Source organism: Clupea harengus, chromosome 14 (genome assembly GCF_900700415.2).
Source record: "Clupea harengus chromosome 14, Ch_v2.0.2, whole genome shotgun sequence".
In the NCBI taxonomy this organism is placed as follows: domain Eukaryota; kingdom Metazoa; phylum Chordata; class Actinopteri; order Clupeiformes; family Clupeidae; genus Clupea; species Clupea harengus.
Genome location: NC_045165.1, coordinates 21,987,316 through 22,014,155, shown reverse-complemented (window position 1 = coordinate 22,014,155; position 26,840 = coordinate 21,987,316). Strand labels below are relative to the sequence as shown.

Sequence of the window (26,840 nt, the reverse complement as noted above, 5' to 3'; positions counted from 1 at the left end):
CAGGTGATCTCTCCTGTTTTGTTGGGGTGAGGGACTAAAGCGAGCCACCAGTCAAGAGACACATCAGCACTCTTAGTGGGGGTAAGCGAGGGGCCGCAGCCGGGGGACTGACACGCGGCTCGGAGACGAGGGGGAAGGTCAAGCCGAAGCTTTTAAGATGTCATCGAAAGGATCCCGAGCTAAGAAGAGCCCCAGAGGTGGGAAAAGGTGACTGCAGTCTGTTAGTGTTGCTTGGAAGATCTAGTGATTCTATCAGGGCTGGTCAGGGTTGACATCAAGTACAGCGGCTGTTTCAATAGCGGAATTATGTAAACTTCAGCACTCGTCTTAATCATTATCCCAAAACACATTGTCTCAATAACTACATGTTTTGCTCCCCACTCAGTGTGGCCACTGGGTTTAAATGGCTGATTGACAGATTCAGAGAATTCAGTCAATACTAAGACATGCATACAGTTCCAGCGGCCCAACCCACCACACCGTGCGCGCCTTATGAAGATCGATGTTGCCAGGAGATAACGGGATGGGAGGGCGGGGACTTCACTTTCCAGCTGCCTCTGGAGATTAACAAGGTAGTTTAGAAAAGGGCACCTTTATCACGTGGATACTTCCAGCTTTCAGTGAATAGGAGTGGATGGGGGCAATATGGGTGATGCGTGCTGGTTTGTTCATTTAGAATACACAACATCTAGTGATTTACTACACTATCAGAGATGTGGCCGATTATGTGACAGCTTTGACCCAAAGATGGACACCATCTTTTTGTGAGCTTTGGAGAGACTTTATAGCTTTGAGGTTGCACAAATACGAACTACTGAGCCAATACAATACCTGCCCTCTATAAGTTACTCTGCACACCAATCACATAGGTTATGATAATATCCAAACAATTTATTACATACCTTATGGACAAGATGTGAAAAACATTATGTTAACTGTTGTGTATTGTGTGAAATAGTTTGCATTGAAAGACAATGGAGAGACAATATCAAATACAAACAGTCTGAGGAGAAGAGCTGTGTCACAACTCCTAAAATCTTTCCATTCTGATGTGTATCAAAACACGAGTCAATCAAATCCTCCTTACAAGCCACAGCAGATGCACTTCCCTGGCAATGATCGACGCAACAGACATCATGGCCATTTAACTGCAACGGCACCATCTGCATCCTTCTCCGTCTCACAAACACACACACATACACATCATGGGCTTCCGGAGGAGGTGTTACAGAGCAGAACGACTTATCCACAGGCTTTCAATTTCACAGAGCCCTTCAAGTCAGACAGTCAGACATGTAATTAACTCTCCCAGTTTTGCTCCATTTAGGCCGAAGAAGAAGAAGAAGAAGATGAAGAAGAAGAAAAAAACACCCCAAAACAGCTGCTTCCTTCCTGAGGCAGTGCAGCATTTAATTCTGATCTATGTCTAGTCACACTTTAGTGTGTGCAAAGTCTGCAATGCTTTTGGGACGTCTACCCCAGTCCAAACCCTCTTGTTCCCTCTTTCTCTTTCTCTTTCTCTCGCTCGCTCTCCCTCTCTCTCTCTCACGAGGCCTTGTCCTCCCCGGTGATGAAGAGGTGCACTGGCTTTTTGGACTGCAGCATCTGGGCCGCCCGCTCTGCTCCGGCCACGGCGGCCAGCTTGTGGGCATCGTAGCGAGAGTAGAGGGCCGTGCAGGTGCAGCTTGCAGTGTCGACCACATCAGTGCCCGCCTGCAGCATGTTGCACACCTCGCTGTAGAAGTGGGGATAGGTGGGCAGACCGTAGAAGAGGAGGTGTCGGATCCCCTTTATGGTGTATCTATGATTTCAGAGAGAGGAGTATTGATATTAAACCGAGAATAGCCTACTGTTGATAAATGACCATATATTCTGTCATAAACCTACATTAAATTTTATCTTAATGACATATGATATAACACTTCTATCTACCTATCACCTTAGAAGACAAAAGCTCTTTTGAGTGTACAAAGTAACAACCTCTCTGTTTTAAGTAGACTATAGCACATGGTGTGATTCAAAGCCAGTAATCTCATCAGGGAAAATCCTCAAATCCTGTCAGAGAATCTGAGAAAAATCAGCACAGCCTGTGCTCACAGAAATGGTGGAAAGCACCACGGTTCCAACAGTATGTTCATGAAGAGGTTATCTGTGGTTAAACATTTTGGCAAAATGCCATTTCTGTCCCCTCACCTCTTGTAGAAGTGGAACCGCTCACTGAAGAGAAGGAACTGGATGTCACCGTTCTGGAAGTAATGGCGCGCCCGGGACACTTCAGACCGCGGCGAGTACTCCGAGATGCTGGTGAAGTTCACCTCCTCCTTCTTCAGGTAGTTGCGTAAGCGCACAAAGTCAAAGTATGACGGCACGTAGATGAAGGTGTGGGACATGACGGAGTCTCTGTACTGGGGCAACACCTTGTCCACAAAAAACTGAAACCTGTCCAATGAAAGCAGTCAGTTTAGTGGCAGCACTGGACCCATGTTAGAAACATTCCATTTATATCAATGGGTTTACATACAATAAAAATAGTGCCATTCAGAGGAATAAGAGAGAACACTAGAAACACCAGCAAACATACACCTGCAGCAGATGCTTAAAGAAAACAGCAAGTCACAAAAACTACTGTGATCAACAGCGCCCCCTTGTGTTCATACTGCTGCACAATTTCCCAGGAAACACACCTCGCATCCTGGTCCATCAAACTGTCTGCACTGAACAGCTGGAATACGTGTGGCAACTGCACAAGCACCTGGCAGATTGAACCTGTTTTGGGGAGATTTTTGGTGGCAACCTAACAAAGATAAACATGACAATAATTAATATCAATTAAAAATCCCATTCTTTTTGAATGACATATTACCAACATTAACAATTAAAAACCCTGTTAAGGGAAACTTCAGTATTTTTCAACCTGGGCTTTATAATGATCAGAATCGGTCCAGTATGGAGTTACAAGGCTAAAACCAGCAACCACAAAACAGCTAGACAAGGAAATCCCATCCTAAGCCGGGATGTCAAAGTAAGTGTTTGTACGGTCAGTGCTTTAGCATTCTCTTCTTCCAGTCTCTGACATAGCACCCTGTTCAGTAAGTACTGGAATCATTGTTTACCAATTACAGAGCCAGGAGTATGCGGGATCAGTTTTTTTTAATTTTTTCAATGAACACACAGGACAGAATTAGTATGTAAGAACTGCCTCACCTGTCCTCTGCAGTTGAAGCTGTGCTTGGTCAGAATGTTATTTATCTTAGGCTCCTGGATGGAACTGAACACCAGAGTCTGGCGGTAGTACTTTGCCCAGCCGTTCAGGTTCCACATGCGCACTCTGGAAAAGTCCACTCCATGGGAGTCCGACGGCTGCAGGTTCAGGTGCTTCATTACATGCTGAGAAATAAACAGGGGCTTTGGTCAGACACCCTTGCACCAACTTCAACAATTTCGAGTTTCTTGCTCTCAACTGCCATAACAAAATGCTAAAGCCATGATTCTGAACACCCTGCCTGGAAGAATACATTACAATGGAGTGTCATGTCCTGCACTTCTATTTGAATACAACCCTTTGCCTAAATGAATGGATGATGAACCTATCAAGATGAATAGACGAGTTCAACAGGCTAACGGGTCATTTATATTCTTGTGCATTACAATACTGGAAGGATCTGCTCGCCGGTCGTTTCTCTTTATACACTGGCTGATCTAACTGTTAAGCCTCATTACAAATAGTGCAGGATCTCTTGCAAACACCGTTCCACGGGAGCTTAGCGGCGGCTCTAACGAGGGCGCTCTGGCTCAGTTGAGGACGTACCAGCACATGCTCCCAGTTCTGCATGAGAAGGACATCCGCCTGGTCCAACACCACCACCTCGATGGAGGACAGGAAGTCAAAGTCACGCTTCTTCTCCCCCTCCACCCCCAGCACCGTGCGCAGGCCCAGCGGGGAGGCAATGATGATATCCGATGAGTAGAACGGCGAATAAAGACGAATGCTGCGCTTCAATATAGATACACCTACATGACCACAAACACAGGAAAAGGAACAACTACAGGAGTTGACAAAGAAAAACACAGCAAGAAATGCTTTTCGTGAAATTGGTCGTAGGAGAAACCAGACCCTCGATAGGAAATTAGTAGAAATGCTCGCTTACATATCCTGAAATGGTCATCTACATTGCCAGAGAAGATAGCTTGGTAGTCGTCGGGTCTGATGAGGTTGGTTGGCCGGTCCTCGGGATCCTCCCCGAACTCATCCTTGAACCTCTTCTTGTTGCTCACGTCAATCTTTTTCTCTTTGGGCTCCAGGAGGTGGACGAAGGTCTGGACCACCTGCAAGGCACTGTCTCGGAAGGGCACCACGATCAGCACCTGTCCAAGAGCAAAATCAGTGCATGGTAACCTCAGGGTAGGCAGATGCCATCTCACTCACAGTTTCAAATGTACCCCCTTACCCATACATGAAAGTCACTGAATGCAGGTGCAATGTATTTGACATCCTGATATCTATCTGAGGCTTAAGAATGTTACCTTTGGCCTGGTAAGGCCTTGGTCTCGGGCCTCATCCTCCGCCATCTCGCCAACTTTGAGGCTGGCGTTGTGGGTGAGCACGTTGGAGTTGGCCTTCAGCACATGGTTGAGAACATGGAGGCAGTAGGCGCTCCTCACCTCCTTTGCATCAGTGGAAGGCGAGCACTCGGGAACATACACATCCCTGTAGGTACCCATGAGACCCAAGAGCTCCCTCTGCAGGTCGCTCAGCTCCTGCAGAGGAGCACCCTTTGGCTGAAAGGCTTGGTTCAGCGAGGTCCAGTTAGCCTGAAGGGCCTTGTGGAGAGGGGGGATGTCAATGCTGGAGGTTTGCCCTGGGGCTGGGAGCCTCTCCAGGCTAGAGGTGCATAGCAGGTTACCCAGTCTGGGCCACTGTATGGAAGAACATGAGATTTATTTAAATATGGCTCCAGTTCTATCTAGTTTTAGACCTTACAACCCAGACTATCCAAGAAGTTGAGGATTACCTTGATCTGGGTCTTAGTTTTTCTACCATCTGCCATCAGCTTCACCTCCTCTTCAGTAAGTTCTGTATTCATGTGTTTCATGAAAGTGTCTGGAAAGAAAGAATCATCAAGCCCAGAAGAATTACACAATTGATTTTACAAAATAAGTCAGGCTTCCAGGTGACAAGTGCTGCTGTTGGATGATGTGTGTTGGATGAAAGAGTTATCACCTCTGATTCTAGTAATTGTACATCAACAGCAGTTTTTTTCTTTTTAATACATTAAAAACTCTTTGTGGGGTATTTTTGAAAATGTCTGCCTATTTTTTATGTTAACGTTTAATGCAAAACTTGAACATCTATGGATCCACACATTGCATAATAACCATTCAGGGCCTAAATTAAAGAAGACCCTTGGGCCATCAACTGCATTTAGTTAAAGGTTAGTATACATTTCAGAGCAGCAAAAAGTAAAACTTTGTCATAAGAAAACATTTTCTGTGCATAGCAGAATGGCCTAGCACACCACCATTTCCATTTCCAAGTGTCTCGTCACCTATCCAAAATCTGTACTACAGCAAACCATTTTGAATTCATTTCAGTGTAATAAATGGTCTTGAGAGTATCTATGATGGTGTAGGTACAATGGGTACCATCCTCACAAGGGAGCACCAAAGAATGTAGGTACCTTACCTTGTGAGCAGCCACCACATAAATGTGGGTGCAACTGTGCATAAACAGTAAAACTGTCTTCTCAAGGGCCACCAAGACAACATTGCTACTATCCTGACAACAGCACCAATATGTTGGTAATCTCAACCGATTGGAAAGGCATCAACCATTCAACACAAAGGCAGATAAATTAGGTTGAACATATAGGGGGGCGCCACACAAAGTGTTCTGTCCTCCACAGTGGTCAAGATAAAGATCAATCACAAATTACTCTCAATGTAATGTATCAGTCTCATCAAATATACTAAACTATTCATTTTGGAACTCTGATTAATAATTAAATTAATAACTACAACCAAAGTTACCTAATTAATAGCGAGGTTGAAGGAGTTATTAACAGAAGAGGTTGGCATCACCCATTCTTGTTTGACATTTAAATAGACCAGCGTATATAAATCAAAGCTTTTATTAACACAATGATCAGAAATAAAAAAAATATATATAATCTAACTAAATGTAACTAACTAATGAATTGAAGGAGAGTGTGTGTGTGAGTGAAAGAGAGGTAGTATGTGTGTGTGAGCTTGCGTGCTCGAGTGTGCGCTCCTTTGTTCAGTCACCGTAGTTCCGCATGCATGTGTGTGCACGTTTGTGAACATAAATGTGATGTAAACAAAGGACGAGCCTATGTGAAACACGAGGTTTGAGTGTTCCCTTCGCGTGTTTGGCTATATGAAGGCCAATGAAGGTGTAATCTGTGCAATTATGGTGCAAAATTAGGAGAGGGAAATGGTTAGCATTGCATGCCAGACCATATGTCTCTGAGAAGCAATACTAACAATAACCCTTGCATGGTGTGGCGAAGCCAACTACCAAGCAACCATGAAAATATATCACGAGTTATGTTCAGTGAACAAAACAGATCAAGTACATGAACAGTGGCAAAGGTAAAACAGTAGCTAAATTCTCAGGGAACGGGAACGTGCCGGCGGATCCGATGTTGATGAGGTAGAAAGTCTCCGTAGATGAGTCGTCATAGCTGTGATGTCGCAGTTGCAGTGCAGTGCAGTGTAGGTCGGAGGACTTGGTCGCAAGTTCCTGATTAAAGTAAAACACAATGGACAAATTCCAGTTTTACCAACAATGGTCTATAGCCTCTCCATAATATACTCAAAAACCTATCCAAATCCATATAGAAGTACATCATCATGCATGTTTTTCGTGGTTTTGCACTTAGAATGAGGTAGCCTGTCCTGATGTTTGGTCCAGTGGTCTCAGTCTTTCGTAAAATAAAATCAGTCAGGTTGACTGAGCTTGTCTTTATGCCACTCTGTGAAGCACATCCGACGCGGAATTATGCAGAGAGGCACATCACAAGCCTCACACTTGTAAATGGTGGAGCTCTTGCATCGTCGACACTTCCTCCTCCCCTTGGAGGCAGAGAGAAAGGGGTCATCAGAGAGCTCACAGACGAGGCCCGGGTAACAGGTAAAAGGCTTGGGCTCTGGCTTTGGAGCAATGACAACTTCTTCCGCCTTGGAGGTGGATGCCTTCCCCATCCCAACTTGAGCCAGCTGCTCACACAGAACCGTCCTGAAGCCCTTCTGGGTGAGGGACTTCTGCTTCTTCGCCTCTGCCATCTCCTTGAAGATAATGAAGCTGTTTACCACCGCGATATCTACAAAGTGCAGAAACAGCTTTGTGGTCCACTGGAACGTCTTCCGGTGCACGGTGAAGTACTTGATGAGGGCATCAGAGAGGTCCACCCCCCCCATGTACTTGTTGTACTCTGTGACCGGTTCAGGCACAGGAATCTCCTCCTTGGACCAGAATCCATCAGGGCGCCGGACACGCCGCATTACACACTCCCTACTGAAGGCTTTGTGGATACTGGAGCACATGATGACGTCACGCGCGTCCTTCCACTTCACAAAAATCAGGGGGCCCTCACGAATCCAGCGCAGTTCCCCTTTAGCAGCTTTCTTGGTCAACGCATTCTCCGTTGTGCGTGGAAACCCCACGCGGTTCTCCCGCAAGGTCCCACATGCCCCAAAGCGCAGCTGGTGGAGATGGGTGAAAAGCTTGGGGCTGGTGTAGAAGTTGTCAACATACACATGGAACCCTGTGCCAAGATAGGGCACCTTGAGTAAGTCGACAACTGCGTCAAAGCTCAGCCCATTGCCACTCGGATGCTGCGACTTTCCCTGGTAAATTGAGAAGTTGCATGTGTAACCATTTTGGCTGTCGGCCAGGACAAATAGCTTGTAACCCCATTTCGTGGGCTTGGCCTTCATATACTGCTTCATCCTATTATTGGCTTTTGTGGCTACCATGCGCTCATCAACTGACAGGTTTTTGTGTGGGTGGTAGTGTGCCCTGCAGGCATTGAGGAGGTCATCAAGAAGAGGCCTCAGGCGGAAAAGCCCGTCATGCCCAGGCTTACCACGGAGCTGGTCATTCACCACTCCAGCAGCTGGGTCACACATATGTAAATTTGCATTTATGGCCGCATGCCTGTAGCCTGGCATGACCTCGGAAGGAAAGGGAAACCTGAAAAGGGGAGTCTTCTTCCACAGGTCCCTTTGAGCTGACACCTTGACCAGACCGTTATACACCACAAGGCTCAAGAAGTTGAGCATCTCATCTGGCGTCACGTCCGTCCAACGCCCCCTTCCACCCTCCGCACGCTTCTGGGCAGCAAATTTGTTGGTGTTGGTGCACAGCGTTTGAAGGACAACAGGTGTGAAAAACAGCTTGAAAATTTCCAAGGGGCTGTATGTCTTCTGGAAATCAAGCTGAGCTCCAGGCGTCCTCTTAGGGCAGAATGGAAACTGTGGGGGGCTCAGATCCTCCTCAGACGCATCATGCCATCTATCCTCCAATGGGGCAGATGTGCTCCTCTTTGAAGGTGTGCTCCTCTTTGACGGTGTGGGTGTGCTCCTCTTTGACGGTGTGGGTGTGCTCCTCTTTAAAGGTGTGGCTGCACTCCTCTTGGATGGGCTCACACTCACATTTCTGGTCCTTTTCTTCCTTGGAGTAAGGCTTGAGGGACTTGGCAGGTCAGAAGAGCTGAGAGGCGTTGGGAGAGGGGAGAGGTCAGATGAACCCATGGGAGTCTCATAGGAATGACTGGGTAGTTGGGGAGAGGTAAAGCCAGATGTGCCTCCTGCAGGGACATCTCTGAAATGAAAGAAATTGGCAAATGTCACACAAACAACCCAGCAATCCAGTAGCAAAAGGGCACAAGCAAAAATAAAACTGCAGTAACCTCAGATTACTAAGATATTACTAAGACTAACAGATATTGTAAAATAAAATAAAATAAAACACAATGTGCCTATATTGTTATGAGGATATATAATTACATCCTCAAATTTCATGATTGAAAATGAACGTAAACAGAACATGGTACATAGTAATATATATATATATATATATATATATATATATTGCAGACAACATGTATTTGTTGTCATAAGCGCCTAACTAGATGTTGAACTACTGAAAAACGATGTGTGATGAAAAGACTGCATCTTGGCTTGCCACCTTCAAGTAGCTAACGTTAGCAGCTCAGCCAGTGAGCAGACTTGCTGGCATTCTTGCAGACAATACTAGGTAGGCAAGCTATTAAGTGGAAACATACCGAAATGCATGCTAATAGTATTATGTGCAACCGTAAATGCAGATGTGTACTTACGTGTCGAGGACACAATCCAGCTGTTCCGCCAACGCCTCCTCTTCAGGGGAATGCAGGCTAGCTCCATCTGAATGGCATTCATTGCGGCTGACAACTTCGTCATCGCTGTAAAATATCCTCTTCCGCACTTGATCACGCGTATATATATCTTCCTTTTTTAAGCTAGAGGAGTCACGAAGCAACGCACAGATTGTAAAAATCTCGTGGTCAAAAATGCCATTGTCTTCGAAATTAATTCAATGCCTTGTGTGAATGCGTAATGGATTAGGTGCGGTGATGCATGGCAAATAGAACTATGGATGTGCATAAACCAATCACATCTCTAATTTACTCAAAGATGGGCAATGGGCATGTTTTTTAACCTGAGAAGGAGTACTACTTGATAAAATCAGACGCTAGTGACTGGATAGGAGAAACCACCATTTTCGTAAGGGCTAATCAGTGGAAGATGACCATTGAACGCGGAATAAAATGTACTGGGGCGAATAATAACTACACAGTTTCGTAGAAGAGATGGCTTTGATTATTCAAGTAGGTTTTTGAAAAAAATAAGGATCATGTCATGGCCACTAAGAGTTCGAGAAGATGGAGATCGTAAGATATGGTAGATAGTACAAAATGCGCCTCTATGATTTGAGTACATAAATAAACCACTATAATATTCTTGGTTAAACTATCCAAGTCTTATCATTTAGTTGTTTGGATAGAAAATGTTTTTTTATTTGCAGATAACAAGACATTTTGGCAAAGAGCGTATGTTTAAATGGACAATTAGTTTGACGAGGCATCACAACTATATATATATACACATATAGAGTTTCATACATTAACACACTGTAAGATATAATGCTGTGTTTAAGTGTCAGTCATCCCTCACCTTCGTCCCCTTCAGTAGTGGTGTCATCTTCTCCATCTGGATCTCCCTCTGTAGGGATGTTTGTCTCCAAACAGAACTGGGATTCGTGCTTCTTGTCTGTGAATTCATCCCCTGCTTGGCCTCCCTCACGGTCATCAACTCCATCCAATGCTCCACCAGCTTCCACCACTGCTTCAACCCCCTTAAGAACAGGATCAACCTCCTTCTCTTTTGTGTCGTCTTCTTCCTCACCATCTTGCTCAGATTCAAGTTCACTCTCTTCTTCTGCAAGGAATCATAGGTTGTGCTTACAACTATTCACAACAAGCATGGGAAGTAATGTTGTGTCTGATATAAGGCAGTTCTTGACATAGGATAGTTACACTTACTTTCTTCAATTAATTCTTCCTCCTCTTCATCGCTCTCGTCCTCCTCGCTATCATCCTCGGAGTGCTTCAGCGTGCCCAGTAGTTTCTGATAAGCTGATGGCTGCTCCTCCGGCTGGAGCTCATCATCGCTTTCAGCATTCTTTCGCTTTGGACTGTCACGCTGCAGGTAAAGTGAAATAAAACCAGCAAAGACAGCAAAGTTACCTAACCACCTTCAACTAGGTCGATAGTTTACAAAAATGACGTCAGCGCAGGTAGTAAGTTAATGGTTTCTGCTAAATGAGAAATGACTGGTTACTTACCAGATGTACAATCTGCGTCCTCTCAGGTCTCTCACTAACACTGAAAAAAGTCAAGAGAAAAATCAGCAGAAGCAACTATGATTTACTGTTACTAATATGATGATACTCTCCATAGCTTGCTTGCTTGCTAGCAGCTATCCTAGTGGATCATTTCTACACCAGAAGAACACAATAGTATTCAATAACATGCCATGCCCTTGTTCCCCTTCTTACTTATCGTGGAAGGGATGCTCTTCGCCAAACTCCTTCAAATGTTTTTTCTGCTTCTTTGTTAATTTGCTAATAGCATCGTTTTCCCGTCGTTGTCTCTTCCCCATGTTGACACGCTTGCCAGCCAACCCACGTGTTACAAATACTTCTCTGGTGTTTCAGGAAATAAGCAAGTACTGCCACCTATTAGATCGGAGTATGCACGACACAAAAATCAGAGCACCGCCTTGCGCACGTAATGGGTAAGCACAGACTAGAATATGTAGGAAGGACATGTGGAAGGAAGGAAGGACATGTGTGTTGCATTTGAAAACTCACCACACAATTCCCATCAAAATATTGGTAGACACGAAACTTGAAGAACGAACTGGAAGACTCAGTCAGGATTTCTGGAGTTGATTTCAGTGTTGAGACCCCATCTAAGCATGTTGTTCAGGGAATGGCTACTTGACTGTACCATGTGTTGGCATTTATACCATAGTCAGGTCGAATATAGGGGTGAGACAACACCCCACAGGTAATGGCAGGAAGGAGAGACAGTGGTGTGGGGGGTTCACTTGTGGGGGAGGGGGATGAGAACAGAGGTCAAAGGGTGATAGTAGGAAGGAGGCTAGGGGTTCAGATGCTAACGGTTCAGGTCACAGACAGCCAGAGTAGGCTACACATCCAGGGTTATGAGTTACAGATACAAAATAATGCTACACTTAGTTCATGTCTCTTACAACAGTAGAATAGCAACATTCAGTTCCATCAATGTAAAGATGGAAATATCAAGGGGTTTTATCCACAGGGCCAAGCAGGGGAATCAGATGTATCGGACACTGAAGTCAGAATCAGTTAGTTCTTTCAGTAAAAAAAAAAATGAATACCTCAAGTATTCTTAGGCAAACACGACTTTTGACTTGCTCTCCAGGCAGAACATTTTGCACTGTCGTGACAATGGATCTGATAACGTCTTTGGACTTACAGGTGTGTCTCCTTCCAGGTACAAGCTCAACATTTCATGTGTCATGCCAAAAAATGGAAAGCATACTTGGTTTCTTTCAAATCAACTTCTCTCCAACAATTTGGATCAGGCCAAGTGCAGTTGGTTTGATCACTGAAAATTGTTCCATCACACTTAACTGAGAACATCTGCAGGAAAAAAAGTATATATTTTAACGTTAATAATTTATTTTTTGTTGAACCAAGGAACTGATTTCTATTCCTCCCACCCATTACCATATGCTAGCCTGATCAAATGCCTCAGATTTTGAAAACATGTGCCCTGCTTGTGATTTGAAATGGCTATTAATATCTCAGGGGCAGCCATCCAGGGAAAACAAGTAAAGCTGAAATAAATGAACCACACACTTAACTGCCTAAAGGTGATTCATAAACACTCAAAAGGTTAGGAAAACATGGCTTGGTGCCAGGCCGATGAGGGAGTGAGCGAGCCCCCATACTTTTCGCTTCTCTCAGTTTGTCAAAGGGGGTTGAGGAGCCATACTCCAGGAGGAATCGCTGACTGAATCATTGGATCTCTATCATACAAAGTAGCAGTATACAGTGGTGTCAACAAAGGCCCTGGACTGTGCAACACGCCCCTTCTTGACGGCCCATTGGATGCACTGATATGCAGAGGTCATTGAAAGCCCTGGGCAATACCAGGCCCTGGTGGACTGTATGGGACAGACATGCCAGAGTATGTTGCTCTTGTGTTATATGGGCTGCTACGACACATGGCAAAGAGGCACTAAAAGCTCATGAAAAAGAGGCACTAAATACTCGGTGCATTCCTGCGCCATCTGCACATGTTCTGGCACACTGAGACTGCAAAGGAATCTCACTACACTATTTAGGTCCTTGCATGCAAATATTTTCCCCCTGCAGAATCTGTCATTTCATCACTGTAGAAAACACAATCATTTATACTGACCTCTGGCAGCTGGGCAGCATGTGGTGGGAAAGATTTACTTGAAGTGCCGTCCAACTTATTAAAAAATACTGAAGACGATGCAACCCCAGTTTGTGAAAAAGAACATGTTTACAGGGTACTTGTTAAATTGCCCACATCAGAATCAAAGTAGCTATAAATTTTAATTGGAAGCGGTGTACGCTTTGCAGTCTGGTTGGGCCTTTGAGAAATCAAGGCTTGCCCAATGGCAGATGTTTGTGAAGAGGGTTGATCTTGGCGCAATTGTGTGTACAGTATACAAGAGAAGTGAGTACACTATCAATATCACCTAAATATCAAATGATTCAAAATTGTATCAACTCACAGTAATTGCATTGCTTCAATACAGGACCTCATCTGAACCGAACAGCTCTTCGGCAAAAAGCTGCAAGATTAAACTGCTAAAGAACATGAAAAGGAGCTTGATTAATATTGGGAGCACATTCTTTGGTCAGAAGAGACCAACATACATTTGTTCAGTTCAGATGGGGTCCAGCATGTTTGACGTGAACCTGGCCAGGACTACCTCGGTGAATGCATAGTCCCAACAGTGAAGCACGGAGGTGGGAGTGTGATGACATGGGGCTGCATGAGTGCTGGGGAGATGACATTTATAGATGGCACCATGAATGTCTATGGATATACCAACACACTGGCTGACAAGATCATTCTTAGTCTCCAGAAGCTTGGCAGAAGAGTAAATATTCCAGCATGTGCACAATCCAAAGCACACTGCAAAAAACATGCAAGAGTTTCTATGAAAACTATGACCTGGCCAGGTATGTGACATCCAACACATTTGGGGTATTTTAAAGAGAGAAATAGAGCAATACAACCCCTCCACCAAAAACATCTCTCCAGAAATGTGTGTAACACTGGTATCCTCCATGCCAAGTGTTCGATTTTGGTGTATTTCATATATCATACCATAACTCAACCACATACCAGACCATATCTCAAATAGACCCAGACACTAACACAAGGCCAGAGCCATCAAGCTTGGTTCCAGGCCATTGTCCGGAACCATTAGACTTGATGGTTGGCATTTGTCTATGAGATGTTTGGAGCCAGGCATATTTAGCATTTAGATAACCCGCAAGCAAGAAATATCCCAATTTTACATAACAGGGAAATACCCTACTGTTCAACTTAGAAGTAATGCATTTATTGTAAGGTGATACACTTTTAAATCATTGCACATTTAGGTGATATTACACAGGTGTGTGCTCACTTCTGTTTTACATATGTCTATATGTTTCATACACTATACTTGTGTGTGTGTGTGTGTGTGTGTACTTGTGAGTGTATTTGTCTATGTGTGTGTCTGTGTGCCTGTATTCAGCACTGATGTTAAATATTTTACCAAGCTTACCTATACGTATTTGAATTTGGTGTTGTGCTACTCATCTGAGCTCAGACATACGTTGGAACATACATTCTGTGGAACTTCAATGAATATAAAACATTACATGAACCGCCTTACTGTTGACCTCTTGACAGCATGGCAGGTAGCCTGAAATGCAAGTCCATGCACTCAATTTATATCCTAACCAAAAACAAGGTGTGGATGTAATTGTTCCCTTCGTGGTGTTCTGGTATTCTGACATTTAGCTGTTTTGGGTGTGAGCATGTTCTGTGTTTGTGTGGTATCATTATTAAGATCAGCATCTGTATGTGTGTGTGGGTGTGTGTGGCAAGACAGGTGCTAACTAACATGCACAAGCATGCTCACCTGTCATGATTAATTTGGTGCAACTAACCTGACCTAACCATTCCTTAACAATACAGGCACACACACACATACTGTATACAAAGAGATGAAGGCTGTCTTTTAGGTGCAGTTCCCAGTTTAATAATTTACGATTTCACTATGAAAAAGCCACAGAAGTAGAGAAATGTGAACAAGTTGCTTTGGCAGTGGGACCACACACATCATTCAGGCAGCAAACACATTCACACCCCTATCCTCCGGGCCACTGATGACAAGTTTATGCATATAATATTGCAAAACTAATTTCCCCCTTTGTGTCTGCATGTACTTTGGCTCCCATACAAATGTTTTTGGGTCTAGACATGTATTTAATATTCCACACAGTTATGACTCATTACATCAATTAAATACACCCAAAACGATATAAGTGAATGCCACTAAATTACCAGAACATTGTGTTTTGATTGGACACCATGAAACAAACCCCAGAAAGAGTCATGGGAGTACTGGCCACACCTAGTCATGTCTTTTCAAAAGACTTATTTCCCTCCTTTCAAAGGCATCCTAACTGGCCGCCTGAGGTATGTCCTGCTGGTTGGCATACAGAGTAAAAAAAAAAAAAGCCCTCTCTCCCTCGACACCAGTATTCCTCAAGTGGCAACAAGCTTCCACATCCAACCTTTTATTGTGGATCGATGTTGCAACAGCAGGCTGAAACCTGAGAGGCCTGAGGAACAAGTGCTGGTGGAGAGCCAACAGAGTGGCCCCAAGCCTAGGACTCACCTGCAGGAGCGTTTGCACACACACACACACACACACACACACACACACACACACACACACACGGGGGGTGGAGAGAGAAAGCGTGTTTTGATGTCTCCTGATGAATAGAGCTTTGTGTGTGCCCTCTCTCGGTTGTGAATGCTCACGTTGTCTCTGTCCGGGGTGTCTCTGTTTGCAAGCGCTTGTGGAATGAGGCCTGTTGCCTAACTGCTTTGTGCGTTTCATTTACTTTGCTTCTGTGCCAACTGAAGAGACCTGTTCCGAAAGCAATGAGTTATGATAATAGACTCACCCAGAAAGGTGGTGCTGTCTTCCACACATAAATGAACTTCAGACCTACATGACTGATTGAACTGTTATTAATGAAATAACTTCTTTATTTATGACACTTATGACAGATAAAAGAAACGTATTGTTCATTCCACACTGTTGTTGCTTACGAATGCTTTATCATAAAGATAAAGATATCTGGGTAGGATAGTCCTGATTAATCAAGTCAAGCTGTCATTAGGCATCTGGTTAGAGTACTGAAACATCACTTTATGTTATGAAGAGGTGACTGATCAAGGCCACTGTCTAAACATGATATCAAGTTTCAGGCCTTAGCTAGGCCTTCATTTAAGCGCTTCATACCTGCAGGTTTCCACCTTATCTATTTTCACCCCAACAGTCTATCCTCTCTGTCCTCAATGCAAAATCTTCATTTTGAATTCATCTAGTTCAAAATCAGTATTCCAGTGAAAAATGGGAAATATAGCCCATCAATGTACATTCATATGGAACAAGAATTAATTAAATCGTCTCTAAATGCACAATTTGCCTGTCTGATTGTCGTTCTATTATCCCAATAGGGTTGTTGACATCCCTTTATCACCCTTTCAAGTGACCACTATGCTTTCTGCCCATTGCAGCTCCAGATTCCTTAGAGCCCCTTGTCAGCACTTCACAGGATATCAGAGCTGAAAGCCAACTGTGCATATCACTGCCCACACAAACCAACTCACACGGTTCGCACTGCTTATATTATAACTTAGTGGGAACCCGCAAAACGAGATCTACAAAGTGGGGCAGCGCAGATCGCCCAAGCCACAGTGGTTTTCGTTGCTTTCGTTCCTCGCCCACCCTTTCATCCTTCCCGCCGTCTTTTCGCCCGGCTCCCACTCAAGGTAAACATTGCGGCGCAGTCGCACAGTTGTTCATTTCTCCTCTCGGCAGGACGGCCGTCATTCAATCTCGGCTTGGCTAACGTTTTGGGGATGAGGCTTCGCATCCTCCTCGGGGTTCCGTTTTTTCGGCGGCCACCGCACCGCTACCCGGCACCTCGGCTCTCCCAGCTCGCCATCCCTCCAGAGGAGCGCGTGTGAAAAGTGAGATGTTAGAATAGCAGTCCGCACAGTGGCACACAGGGCACGGGTGTTTTCGCTGAAGGAAAAACCTCACAGGTCAAGCCAAGTTATTTTAATTTGAAAATGTTTTTTTTCTTCCCCTCTTTCTCTCTCCCTATCTCTGTTTCTTTCGAAGCTGGGAAAATATGAATATATGAGTGGCACGCATGTGAATAAGGGAGAGATCTCCACCACAGGGCAGTGGAAGAACTCCATATATCATCCCACAGACCTACATCAGCTAACTGTGGAATAGATCAGACCAGGGTGTCTCTGCTCCAGGTTCAGATAGTATCACACGTTTCCCTATGGATATTTCTGGATACCTCAGACGTGTTTTGAGGTAAACGTATTCGTAATCTATTTCTCTTTAATACTCCATAAACCACAGACACTCAAGCATACTGTGAGAAAACGATGACCCTCTTTGACACTTTATAGTGTCAGTTGGCACTGGACAGGCGTCAGATCCTGAGCCAACCAACTCCTTGAGCACGTGAGCGCATCTACAGTACAACATAAGAATCAAGACTTGGCAAAAGAAAGTGGTAACTGACAAAAAATACTAAACCTTAAAAATATACAGATTTTATTTTCTGCCATGGAAAACTTGAGGAGTGTGTCTTTCGAAAGCACACACAAACACACACACACACACACACGTGCACACACACACGCACACACACACACACACACTTAGGGTTTCATATGTTTTCAATAGTGTTTACGTGATTAGGGAGCTGACATACCTCTGTGCATTCTGGATCCCGTTCCCACCTATTTATCGAATATCATGCCCCTGTAACCTGGTACCCATGACACTCTAGATGACAGAGAGATTGCATCTGTCCAATTGGTCACGCTTCATTAATATGCAGACGAGAGATTGCTCGACTGCAGGAACCAAGCGTATCTGATTAGGGGGTAAAAGCCGCCCTCGCCACAGCCAATACTTATTTCATGGCAAAGACAGAGGGAGGGGGGGGTGGGGGAGCGGATTTGGGTGTTGGGTTATGTAGCCTAAAAATCAGGGCCGCTCGATGCTTCACCGTGGGCACGGGCGCTTCAATCCACAGGGCCTTGAGGACCCCTGTCATCTCCACGGTGTTTCCCTAGCGCAATCAGCCGAGGTGGCGAGATGGCCGTGGCCGAGGCCTCCTGGGTAACCGTGCATGGAGCGAGGGGCTGAGCAGCTGCTGCCGTCTCCGCTAGTCTCGCTCGCCAGATGTAACAGACCAAGCGGCTCAGGTTTCTGTGACCGGGGGGGTCGGGGTGGGGGGGGGGGGGGGGGGGTCCTATGTGGGGATCCTATGTGTGATCCCTTGTCCTGCATGTGCGGTTGGCACAGCACAAGCCCTTACTTGAAGGATGCCTTTTTTCACGAGAGACAGCTCGCATGTGGCTACGCTTACATACAAAAATGTGGCGCAAATGCCTGTGTTTTAAGCTCATTAAAACAACACTGACTGGATTAACTGACCCCTCAGTATTATAAAAAGGATCCTTAAAGACTTTAGATGAGAAATAAAGACTATGTTTGGCAAACGCAACTGAACAAAGTTGTTCTTTGTGGGGTGAGTCAGGTCAAAATGAAAACAAACCACAGGTGTTCCGCTCTGTGTGTCGTAAGCCTTGTTTATGGCAATTGAAAATGTCGCAATTGTTCTCAGGATAGCTAACACTGATATAAATCAATGTCATTGATAGAAAAGTGTTACACAACCATAGCCACAGGTTTGTTTGTTAATGTGATCTTGACTTGACGTTGATTTTGCAAGCTTCTCCTTTTCACAAAGAACTACTGTAACACTGATTCTCTCTACTGGGTGTCAGTATCAGCTTCCCATGCCGAGATAATAACTTTTTTAACAAAGGCTGTTCTGTAAAGGCCTGAAACCGGTTTCTCCCTCCTAACAGCTTGAACGTATCTGTCACATATCAGGTTTAATGTAAAATAAATGCTGAAACAGAGAGAGAGAAAGAGAGAAAGAGAGAGAGCGAGAGAGAGAGAGAGAGAGAGAGAGAGAGAGAGAGAGAGAGGGAGAGACTTACATGATAGTACTAACTCCTTCTTGAAATGTGTATAATGATACTCATATGTTTGACCATAGATGGGGTTGTTGGTTTGATTGTCTGATCATGCATAGATCACTCAAAGCTATGTGGCCATGACTAATTGTGTGGCTTGCGGTGGGCTGTAAAGTCCTTTAGATTTGAAACCCAACTCACTGACTGATCTATCCACTAGATGTCCCCATGTTCAAGCTGATGCTTGAATTGAGCAAACGCTGTCCTCAGAGTGACTAGCAGCCAGTCTAAACCTGCTGCAAGTAATCACTGAGCTAATTAGAAACATTTGGAAAGGCTTTTCTTCTTCTTTATGCTGACTCGAACTTAAAAAATATGGTGTCATATGGTAACACTGCAAACATTGCAATGTTAAAGCCAGTAACATTTTCCTTTTTGATCTAATTCATAAAATTTTTCTGTAGGCTTAATTCCATGAAAGATCCGTCTGTACTGTAACTCACTGAGAAAACAGAACATGCCCATATGGTCATGAATCTTGCTCCACGGTGTCCAAAAGCTTTAGATTTTATCATTTGCAAGAGATACATTTTCCACAGCGTAATCCTCCAAATTTCAGTGATGTGTTCCTCTCCTGTGGCCATAAGCGCGATGACACAATTATTTACCTAATATGACTTGGCGAAATATACGAGGGATGAGGAAAAGTTCACTGTGTGATTTCAGGGGCCATCAGAGACAGGGTGTCAAGGGGTGAGTGCTTCCTCTATGATATCACTGAGGAAGAAGAAGAAGAAGAAAGACAAGGAGAAGAAGGAGAAGAAGAAGAAGAAGAAGAAGAAGAAGAAGAAGAGGGAAAAATAACAAGAAAAGAAACAACCCGTTTGAGCAAATTGCAAAATCTCAGTCTCAGTAGGATGCCTCTGGAGGGGAGAATAAGACACTGTTACCGTGTAATCAGTCATCTGCATACTTCTGCTGTTGGTAATCAAGATCCCCCTCCCTGAGGAAACTATATGCAGAAGGAACTCTGACCCGTGTCATCACAGCCAAACGACTTTTGCTCTCTTTAAAAGGGAAAGATACAGCATTGATGGGGCATCGTGATTCACTTTGGAATCCCGGCGTGGATGTTTTTCCTTCGCATTCAATACTGCCTCGCCTGGTCCAAAGTTGCCTCATGTTTGATTGTTCTACCGCTATTTCAAAATGAGAGATGGACTTTTCCCACACTGGACAGTCTTATCAGAACTCTGAGGCCCAGTGAGAATTCATTCCATTCAGTTTTTGCTTATGATTTGACTCTGCCTCTTCGGGGGATTTGATGGGAGTGCCAAGTCATACTACTGTGAAAATATCCCAAACGCCGAGAAGTAAACACAAACATGAAAGGTTTACAGTGCGGACTGAAAAGGTAACCAGAACCAGAGATATGTCTCGTAAAGATAAGCACGATGAGGAGAGATGCTATGCGGAAAAGCCCTCTCGTCCACTGCAAATAAGTAAAAGCAAATATCACATGTCAGATGAAACTACTGACCTGACTCTGGGTGGAGAAAATACCTTCCATTCTGCTGGGACTGGCCTTGAAGGCAGAAAAACAGGGACTTTAAATGTGTGCTAAAATATGCGTATGTACATATGTCTATGTATTTGTGTGTGTGTGTGTGTGTGTGTGTGTGTGTGTGTGTGTGTGTGTGTGTGTGTGTGTGTGTGTGGTCATGTGCCTCAGTGGCAGACCCTACTGTGATTCCTTCAATTAGATGCTCAAATCGTTCCCACATTGAGAATTACATGGAAATCACATGCCTGTCGGGGACAATGGTAATACCAGTCAGCCAGGTTGTGTTGTGAACAGCCAACTATTATTTCAATGCGGCTCTCTTCTAATCTGCCCAATTACAGTTGTGTACACTGGGAGTCGCGGGCCTAATGAGCCACAGTGGTTAGGCACTGCCGGCTGACACACTGATCCTGGGCCTGCGTTTGGAGCGCAACACCGGCAGCCGGGCTCCTCTGCGAGGCAATCAGCGGCGGGTAACGTGAGTAAAAGCCAGAGGTATGGTTCGCATATGTCCATGCAGGGCCAGACAAGGTTCGTAAGCGCAACACCAAGTGATCGAGTGGAAAGAGCAAGCTGTTTTAAGTCATGAGGTCAGAGTGTTCATTAGAAGAGCGCACTTGGCAGCATGTGAAGTTAGAACACACACACACACACACACACACACACAAACACACACACGCGCGCACACACACACACACACACACACACACACACACACACACACAGACACACACACACACACACACACACACACACACACACACACACACACAAACACACACGCACACACACCAAACAGGGCTACACACAGTCACACAATGAAACACACACACCCTTAGAAACATGTACTTTTAAGGTTACTATATATGCATGATCCACTGACACAGCCCATGCTAAATGCCCAGGCTACTATACTACTGTTATAATAGGTGTTGTAACTACAATCAAAATGTATGATTTAAACTAATCTGTGGTTAAAGCTCAGCCCATATTAGACAGGGCATGCCATAACATCCATGTAATAAAAGAGCTGTCCATGTTTTGATCTGGTAGTATGTACTTTACTAATGTCTCACATTTTGCCACACACATCCACACACAGACGAATGTAAGACCAATGCACTCCATATGCTAACTTTCCATACAGTACTCCATTTTTGTGAATGACACGAACATACTTTTTTGGTCAAGCAAAAAGGAAACAAGAAATTTTAATCAAGAGGTGATTGAGTGGAAAGCTCTGATTCCCATCAGCAATTGACACATGCTGCCTTATCGTGATCGCCCACTTCCCCTGAAAATGGGAGCCACTCATGTTACCTGATGTGTGTTGCTCCACTCCCCCCCCCCCCCTCCTCTCCATACACACTGGAAATGAACAGGCCTTATTTGTGGTGTTTGGTCACTCTCCAGCCAGGCTGCGACTGATAAATCCTTCCCAACAAGCGCTTGTTTATTTCCTCAGAAAACAAATTGAAGTGGGGGGTGGGGTGGTATGCAAACCCGTGCCAAGCTCACACCAGCAAAGCAAACACAGTCGAGATTGACCGCCGACATACTTGCGGCTGTTTTTCTTTGCCCCTTAACCAAGCAGCAAATCACTCTTGAGCTACTGCTAATGGCAGCGATTTGCAGGGCCTTATCAGTCTGGATAATCAGGGTGTCTGAATGCTGGGTCGTCTATTCCATGGCAGATTTGGATGGGGGTCATTGCCTAACTGCCACAGTCATTATGAAGAGCTAGCTGCCCTTTTGGCTGGGAAAAGACTGTCTGCCTGCCATCTGACCAAAATAACACGCTAGTATACACTAGAGCTACACACAACTGCAATGTATGTGGGCAAATGTATGCATGCACACAACAGTATGTATGTAAATATGTGTGTTACAGATTGACTGCTATTTACAGATTCTCATAATCTCACAAATCTGATCACAAAAGATAGCAAACTATGTGAGTGGGCTCCACATTTGGGAGGATCAATACTTAGCATGTACAGTCTCAGCAGCAAAGTACAGGTTTCCTGGCAGGTTTGCACTGAACCACCTTCCCCAAAGACTAACACGTAATGCTAATGATGCATTTTAAAGCTACCTCTGAAAATTGTTAATGTAACGCAACTCACTGGCAAGCATGATGAATTAGATGCTGGCTACACTCAGAGGGGAAAGGGGCGGAGAGGAGGACATTAGGGACTTAGCATACTGCGTAAAAGGTAGAGCCGTAAGTATTAACATACATTTTCATGCAGTTTACAAGGCAGTAACCTCTCTTAGGGGGACTAAGTGACCGGGCCACAGCCTGAACCCATTATGGCACAAGAGGGAGCTGTTTTCTGAGAGACAACAACAGAGAAACATGGCCCATTCTGGCGTCCTGTGCGTTACCAGTCTGACATTATGTCACAACTGAATGGGGTAAATGTACCCTTTGTTGTAGTCAATTAAAGATCACTGTTGAGGGCTTCCTGTTTACTCAGTGACACAAAATTAATAAGTTCCAGCACGAGCCGGGGCAACAGCGAGGGGGCTAAGAGGTTATAGGCGCTATTTAATTATCTGGTGGGGTTAAAATAATTACAGGCAAACAAAAATACTGTATCTGATGAATTCAGCATGTCACGAAACCTAAGAATACATGGCCTTACATTTGCTATGGAAACAATTACCACAAATAATGGTAATAGAAGTGAATGTACATCCAGAAGTCTGCAATCCCATGCAGCGTGGATTGGATGACACACCGCACAACCAAATACAAGTGCAGACCCACTAACGACGTGTTCCTTTTTTTAGCCTCATTTATGTCATATACGTGGTGATGGAGCCAAGCGTCGTCACCAGATTAGGATCTGGTACGGTTTTCAGACCTTGTGGCACACACGACTCAGATGAAAGCCATCATTACTGCCTCTGTGTGGGAGCCAAAACCTGTCCCCCTCTCACATAACCTGGACACGGCGAGCTTTGCGGTTACGCAGTGGAAATATCTTCTGAATGTCTCAAGGCGCTCCCACACGCCAGGAGCTAGACCGAGAAACTTGCGAGGCCAACTTGAGCGCTCTTGGCAAAATCAGACTTCTCCCCCCAGCGGGTGTGGAGCCGCCAGACCCATCGCTACTGTCGACATTCCCCCGTGAAGGTCGTATCGAATGGAAACCCGAGAGTCGCCCGGACGCAAACGAGCCCGGTCCACCTCCCTTGTCTGTTGTCACATCAAATGTGCCGTTTCAAAAGCTAACACTTCTGGGCAGAATATAGGAGTGCAAACCAAGCGCTGCAAAGGTACTTAGAGGCACAAGCGCCCCACTTATGGGAAGAATCAAATGAGGGAAGGGGGCATTTATGTGAGCCAGCATGACTGCTGCTGCCTTCCTTCCAAAGAAAGCTTTTGAAAGTTGGCTCAAAGGTTTGGGCATAATGGTTCTCCTTCCGTTACTTCCAACAATGACATAAACGTGTGGCCTAATGTTAACCAGAGGGTTTAATTGTCGACTACTGACTTAATGTTTTTTCACTTGATGCATTGTCCTTATTCAGTCTGGCTTATTCAGTGGCCTCCTTTTTTGCAGGTACAGCTGAAATATGCATGACCTGCCACTCAAGTAAAGGCAAGCCTAACAAGGGAAAACCTTCACCCTTCAAAAAGCTTATCACCTGCATTCTCGTGGTCGACATGACATCTTGGAAGCCCAGGCCCTGACTCGGAGCTTGTCGGAGCTTCTGACTGATTGAAGGCAGAGGCTCGCTGAGAAACCTCAGCGGGGAATATCACAGCAGTGCTGCTCAGGCTGTTCAATGAGCCTGTCTCGCAGAAGGCTTTGGTGATGTGTGGCCACATAAGCTTGTATGTGTCAATCTGCTGCTGCTATAGTTGTGGAAAAGTTAGGCTAGCTGCTGCTGTAGTTGTGGAAATGTGATCCTTGAGCTTAATCCTGTAGCATTAAAAATATGATACAATATGATGCATTTTTTTTATTAATAATAATGATAACAACAACAAGATTATTATTAATAATAATAATAATAATAATAATAATAATTTATGAATTTAGATCACATTATACAGTACCTTCTCAGAAGCTCCTGTCCCTAATCCAGTCAATGGTGTCCCATCAGGGGTTTATTTACACAAGTGTAGTCCCTGCTTTGCCTAGCATCTGTCATACGCACATCTGCCCGTGCGGCGGGAGCCGTACCAAGACGGACGTTAAACTCTAAACTCATTACCTGCTCCAGCACCACCTGCTCTCAGGACCCCCCTCCCTCCTACCCCCCATCAGGCAACAGGTCCTTGTAAACAAAGTGCTGAAATCTCCCGGGGGGTATCTGGATTTACGAGCCATCATCATGATGAATTCATCAAAGCTTTACAAGGGGCTCTATGAGCTTTTACTGGCTCATAAATTAGCACAGGCATGGGCTGGGAATGTGCTTGGACCCCTTTGGTCAGACCTGCGCATTGTTGGCACCGGGAGCGGCGCGCTGGTGGGAGCGCTCGGGCGCTTCCCGCGATGTCCGAGCCTCGCGGCCGCGCAATCCCAGGCAGCCACAAATCAGCAGCTCATCAGCACGTCAAAATGAATCAGAGGGAAGCGAGCGTGATCCGTTCGGCGGTTTCCCTTTAATTGGGGCTTCGCAAGCTGCCTCTGACAAGATCCACACTAGGATGTGGGTTTGACTTGACAGTCTTCTCATCCTCCGTGGTCTCTGAGGCTTTCTCCTGGGGCCGCTGATGATTTCCTATCTGGAACAGTGTTTTCATATGATCCCGCTCTTGCATACATGTGCTGAATTTCAAATGAAAGCATCCACAGATGTGTGTTTTGAGTCTTAGAAAACCTTCCATTGGTGTAATACATTACGCTATTTACAGTTTTTGACTTCATTCAGCTGAGATATTGATGTCCAAAACACATATACACCTTGAGTTGGTGAGTTCCAAAGTGCTAACTGTGCATTGATGTTTATGTAATATTACTTATCAGTGTTGTGATCCCTGCTTTAAAACTTCAGGTCCCACACCGTATAGTCGGTTTGCCACCTCATATATGTAGTTGTAGTCCTACATACCCACTGCATTTGGACACCAGATGTTCACGACCTCCACATAAAGCCCCTACTAAAGTGCAATAACAAACACAGAAAGACAATTAAACACACAATGCACCTTTTGCTAGACAGAAAATAGGTAACAATTTTTATAAATCATGTACATATTAAAATGTGGAATGCTGGAGCGGCACCATGGAAAAGAAAATAGCACGACTATACTCCCAATTATCCATCGCGTTAAAGCCGTTTGACGTCAACAACTTCTTGAATGTGCTGATGGCATGTTTGTTGTCTGTTAGCGCTCCCCAGCTGTTGTTTTACAGAGATATGAGTTAAGTGACACAAACATGTTCTGCAGTGTTAAACAATATGGTGCTAAATAGCACAAGGCTTTTCCAGATGTCTTAAAACCAAACCTACATAATGCTTACCTAAACACAGCCAGGAACATTCAGTAACAATTCCTGAAAATAGGCCTCAGCCACACTTCATTGGCACGGCAGTTATATCAACAAGCTGGTGCTCCTTCAGGGAAATGAGAGCTAATGCTAACTGTCACAATTTGACATAAAGAGTGAGGAATGTTTTGTTTTAAGACATTTTTGAGTCGTTGTTATTTCTTCCAATTAATCTTGAAACTGGCTTGAGCATAAATACCCTCTTTCGACAAACATGCGACGAGAAATCGCAGTTGTCTTAACAACTGCAGTTTATGACACAAATATTTACTTGGTTGAGAAAACACTTCTTGCTAACAGTTGGTCACCACAAACATGACGAGCGATCTTAAAATAATTCCAATAAAAAATCGCCAACTGTATGGCAATGAACTGGAGAATACAGCGTTTATGGACTGTTTTGAACAACAACTGTGATGCTTGTCAAAGGCTTATACTTTTGGAAAAACCTTAACAAAAGTCATAATTCTCTGACACTGGACAGAGATAGGATCTCTCATCTCCTTTGCTCTGCACAGCTGGCCCCAGTAAATGCTTCGAGTATGAAAGAGGGCATAAAACGACAACGTGTTAGAAGTAGGTAATGAGTCAGCCTTATAAAAACAACTCATGGAAAATGCATTGTTTATGTTTCCAACAAACAGGTGCAAGAGCAAGCAATGCCTCTTGTTAAACAACAGTGGTGCGGGTGTATTTTCCACTGTAACGGCCTATTATTAGGGCCTGATCATTTGCACACCTTCTCCATGTGTCTGTGCAATGCCCGCTTGGCATCGGCGCAGACTGTAGAGCCCCACACACACC

The 26,840-nt window shown here is 44.6% G+C and overlaps 2 protein-coding genes across 2 annotated transcripts; both read right to left on the bottom strand.

The window, feature by feature from the left end:
* Nucleotides 1–765: 765 nt before the first annotated feature.
* On the bottom strand, nt 766–11,287 carry utp25 (UTP25 small subunit processor component). Its single transcript, XM_012824072.3, has 12 exons — nt 11,120–11,287; nt 10,907–10,946; nt 10,605–10,764; nt 10,237–10,500; nt 5,013–5,101; nt 4,525–4,917; nt 4,149–4,365; nt 3,809–4,011; nt 3,205–3,387; nt 2,685–2,794; nt 2,194–2,439; nt 766–1,801 (listed from the first exon to the last, which is right to left on the bottom strand). The coding sequence occupies exons 1-12, from the start codon at nt 11,221–11,223 to the stop codon at nt 1,546–1,548; spliced, it is 2,265 nt and encodes a 754-aa protein (XP_012679526.1). The 5' UTR covers nt 11,224–11,287; the 3' UTR covers nt 766–1,545.
* Nucleotides 5,126–10,229, bottom strand: LOC116223529 (piggyBac transposable element-derived protein 4-like). Its single transcript, XM_031580601.2, has 2 exons — nt 9,360–10,229; nt 5,126–8,842 (listed from the first exon to the last, which is right to left on the bottom strand). Exon 2 carries the CDS (start codon nt 8,770–8,772, stop codon nt 6,958–6,960), a length of 1,815 nt encoding a protein of 604 aa, XP_031436461.1. The 5' UTR covers nt 8,773–8,842; nt 9,360–10,229; the 3' UTR covers nt 5,126–6,957.
* Nucleotides 11,288–26,840: the final 15,553 nt, after the last annotated feature.

Bases quoted from the DNA above. Each gene is read 5' to 3' on its own strand.
- LOC116223529 (XM_031580601.2), bottom strand. From the start codon at position 8,772: ATGGGTTCATCTGACCTCTCCCCTCTCCCAACGCCTCTCAGCTCTTCT.
- utp25 (XM_012824072.3), bottom strand. From the start codon at position 11,223: ATGGGGAAGAGACAACGACGGGAAAACGATGCTATTAGCAAATTAACA. The intron at 4,918-5,012 runs GTAATCCTCAAC...TCTTCCATACAG, and splicing joins AAACTAAGACCCAGATCAAG to TGGCCCAGACTGGGTAACCT. The intron at 4,366-4,524 runs GTAACATTCTTA...GCTCTTGGACAG, and splicing joins AAGGCCTTACCAGGCCAAAG to GTGCTGATCGTGGTGCCCTT.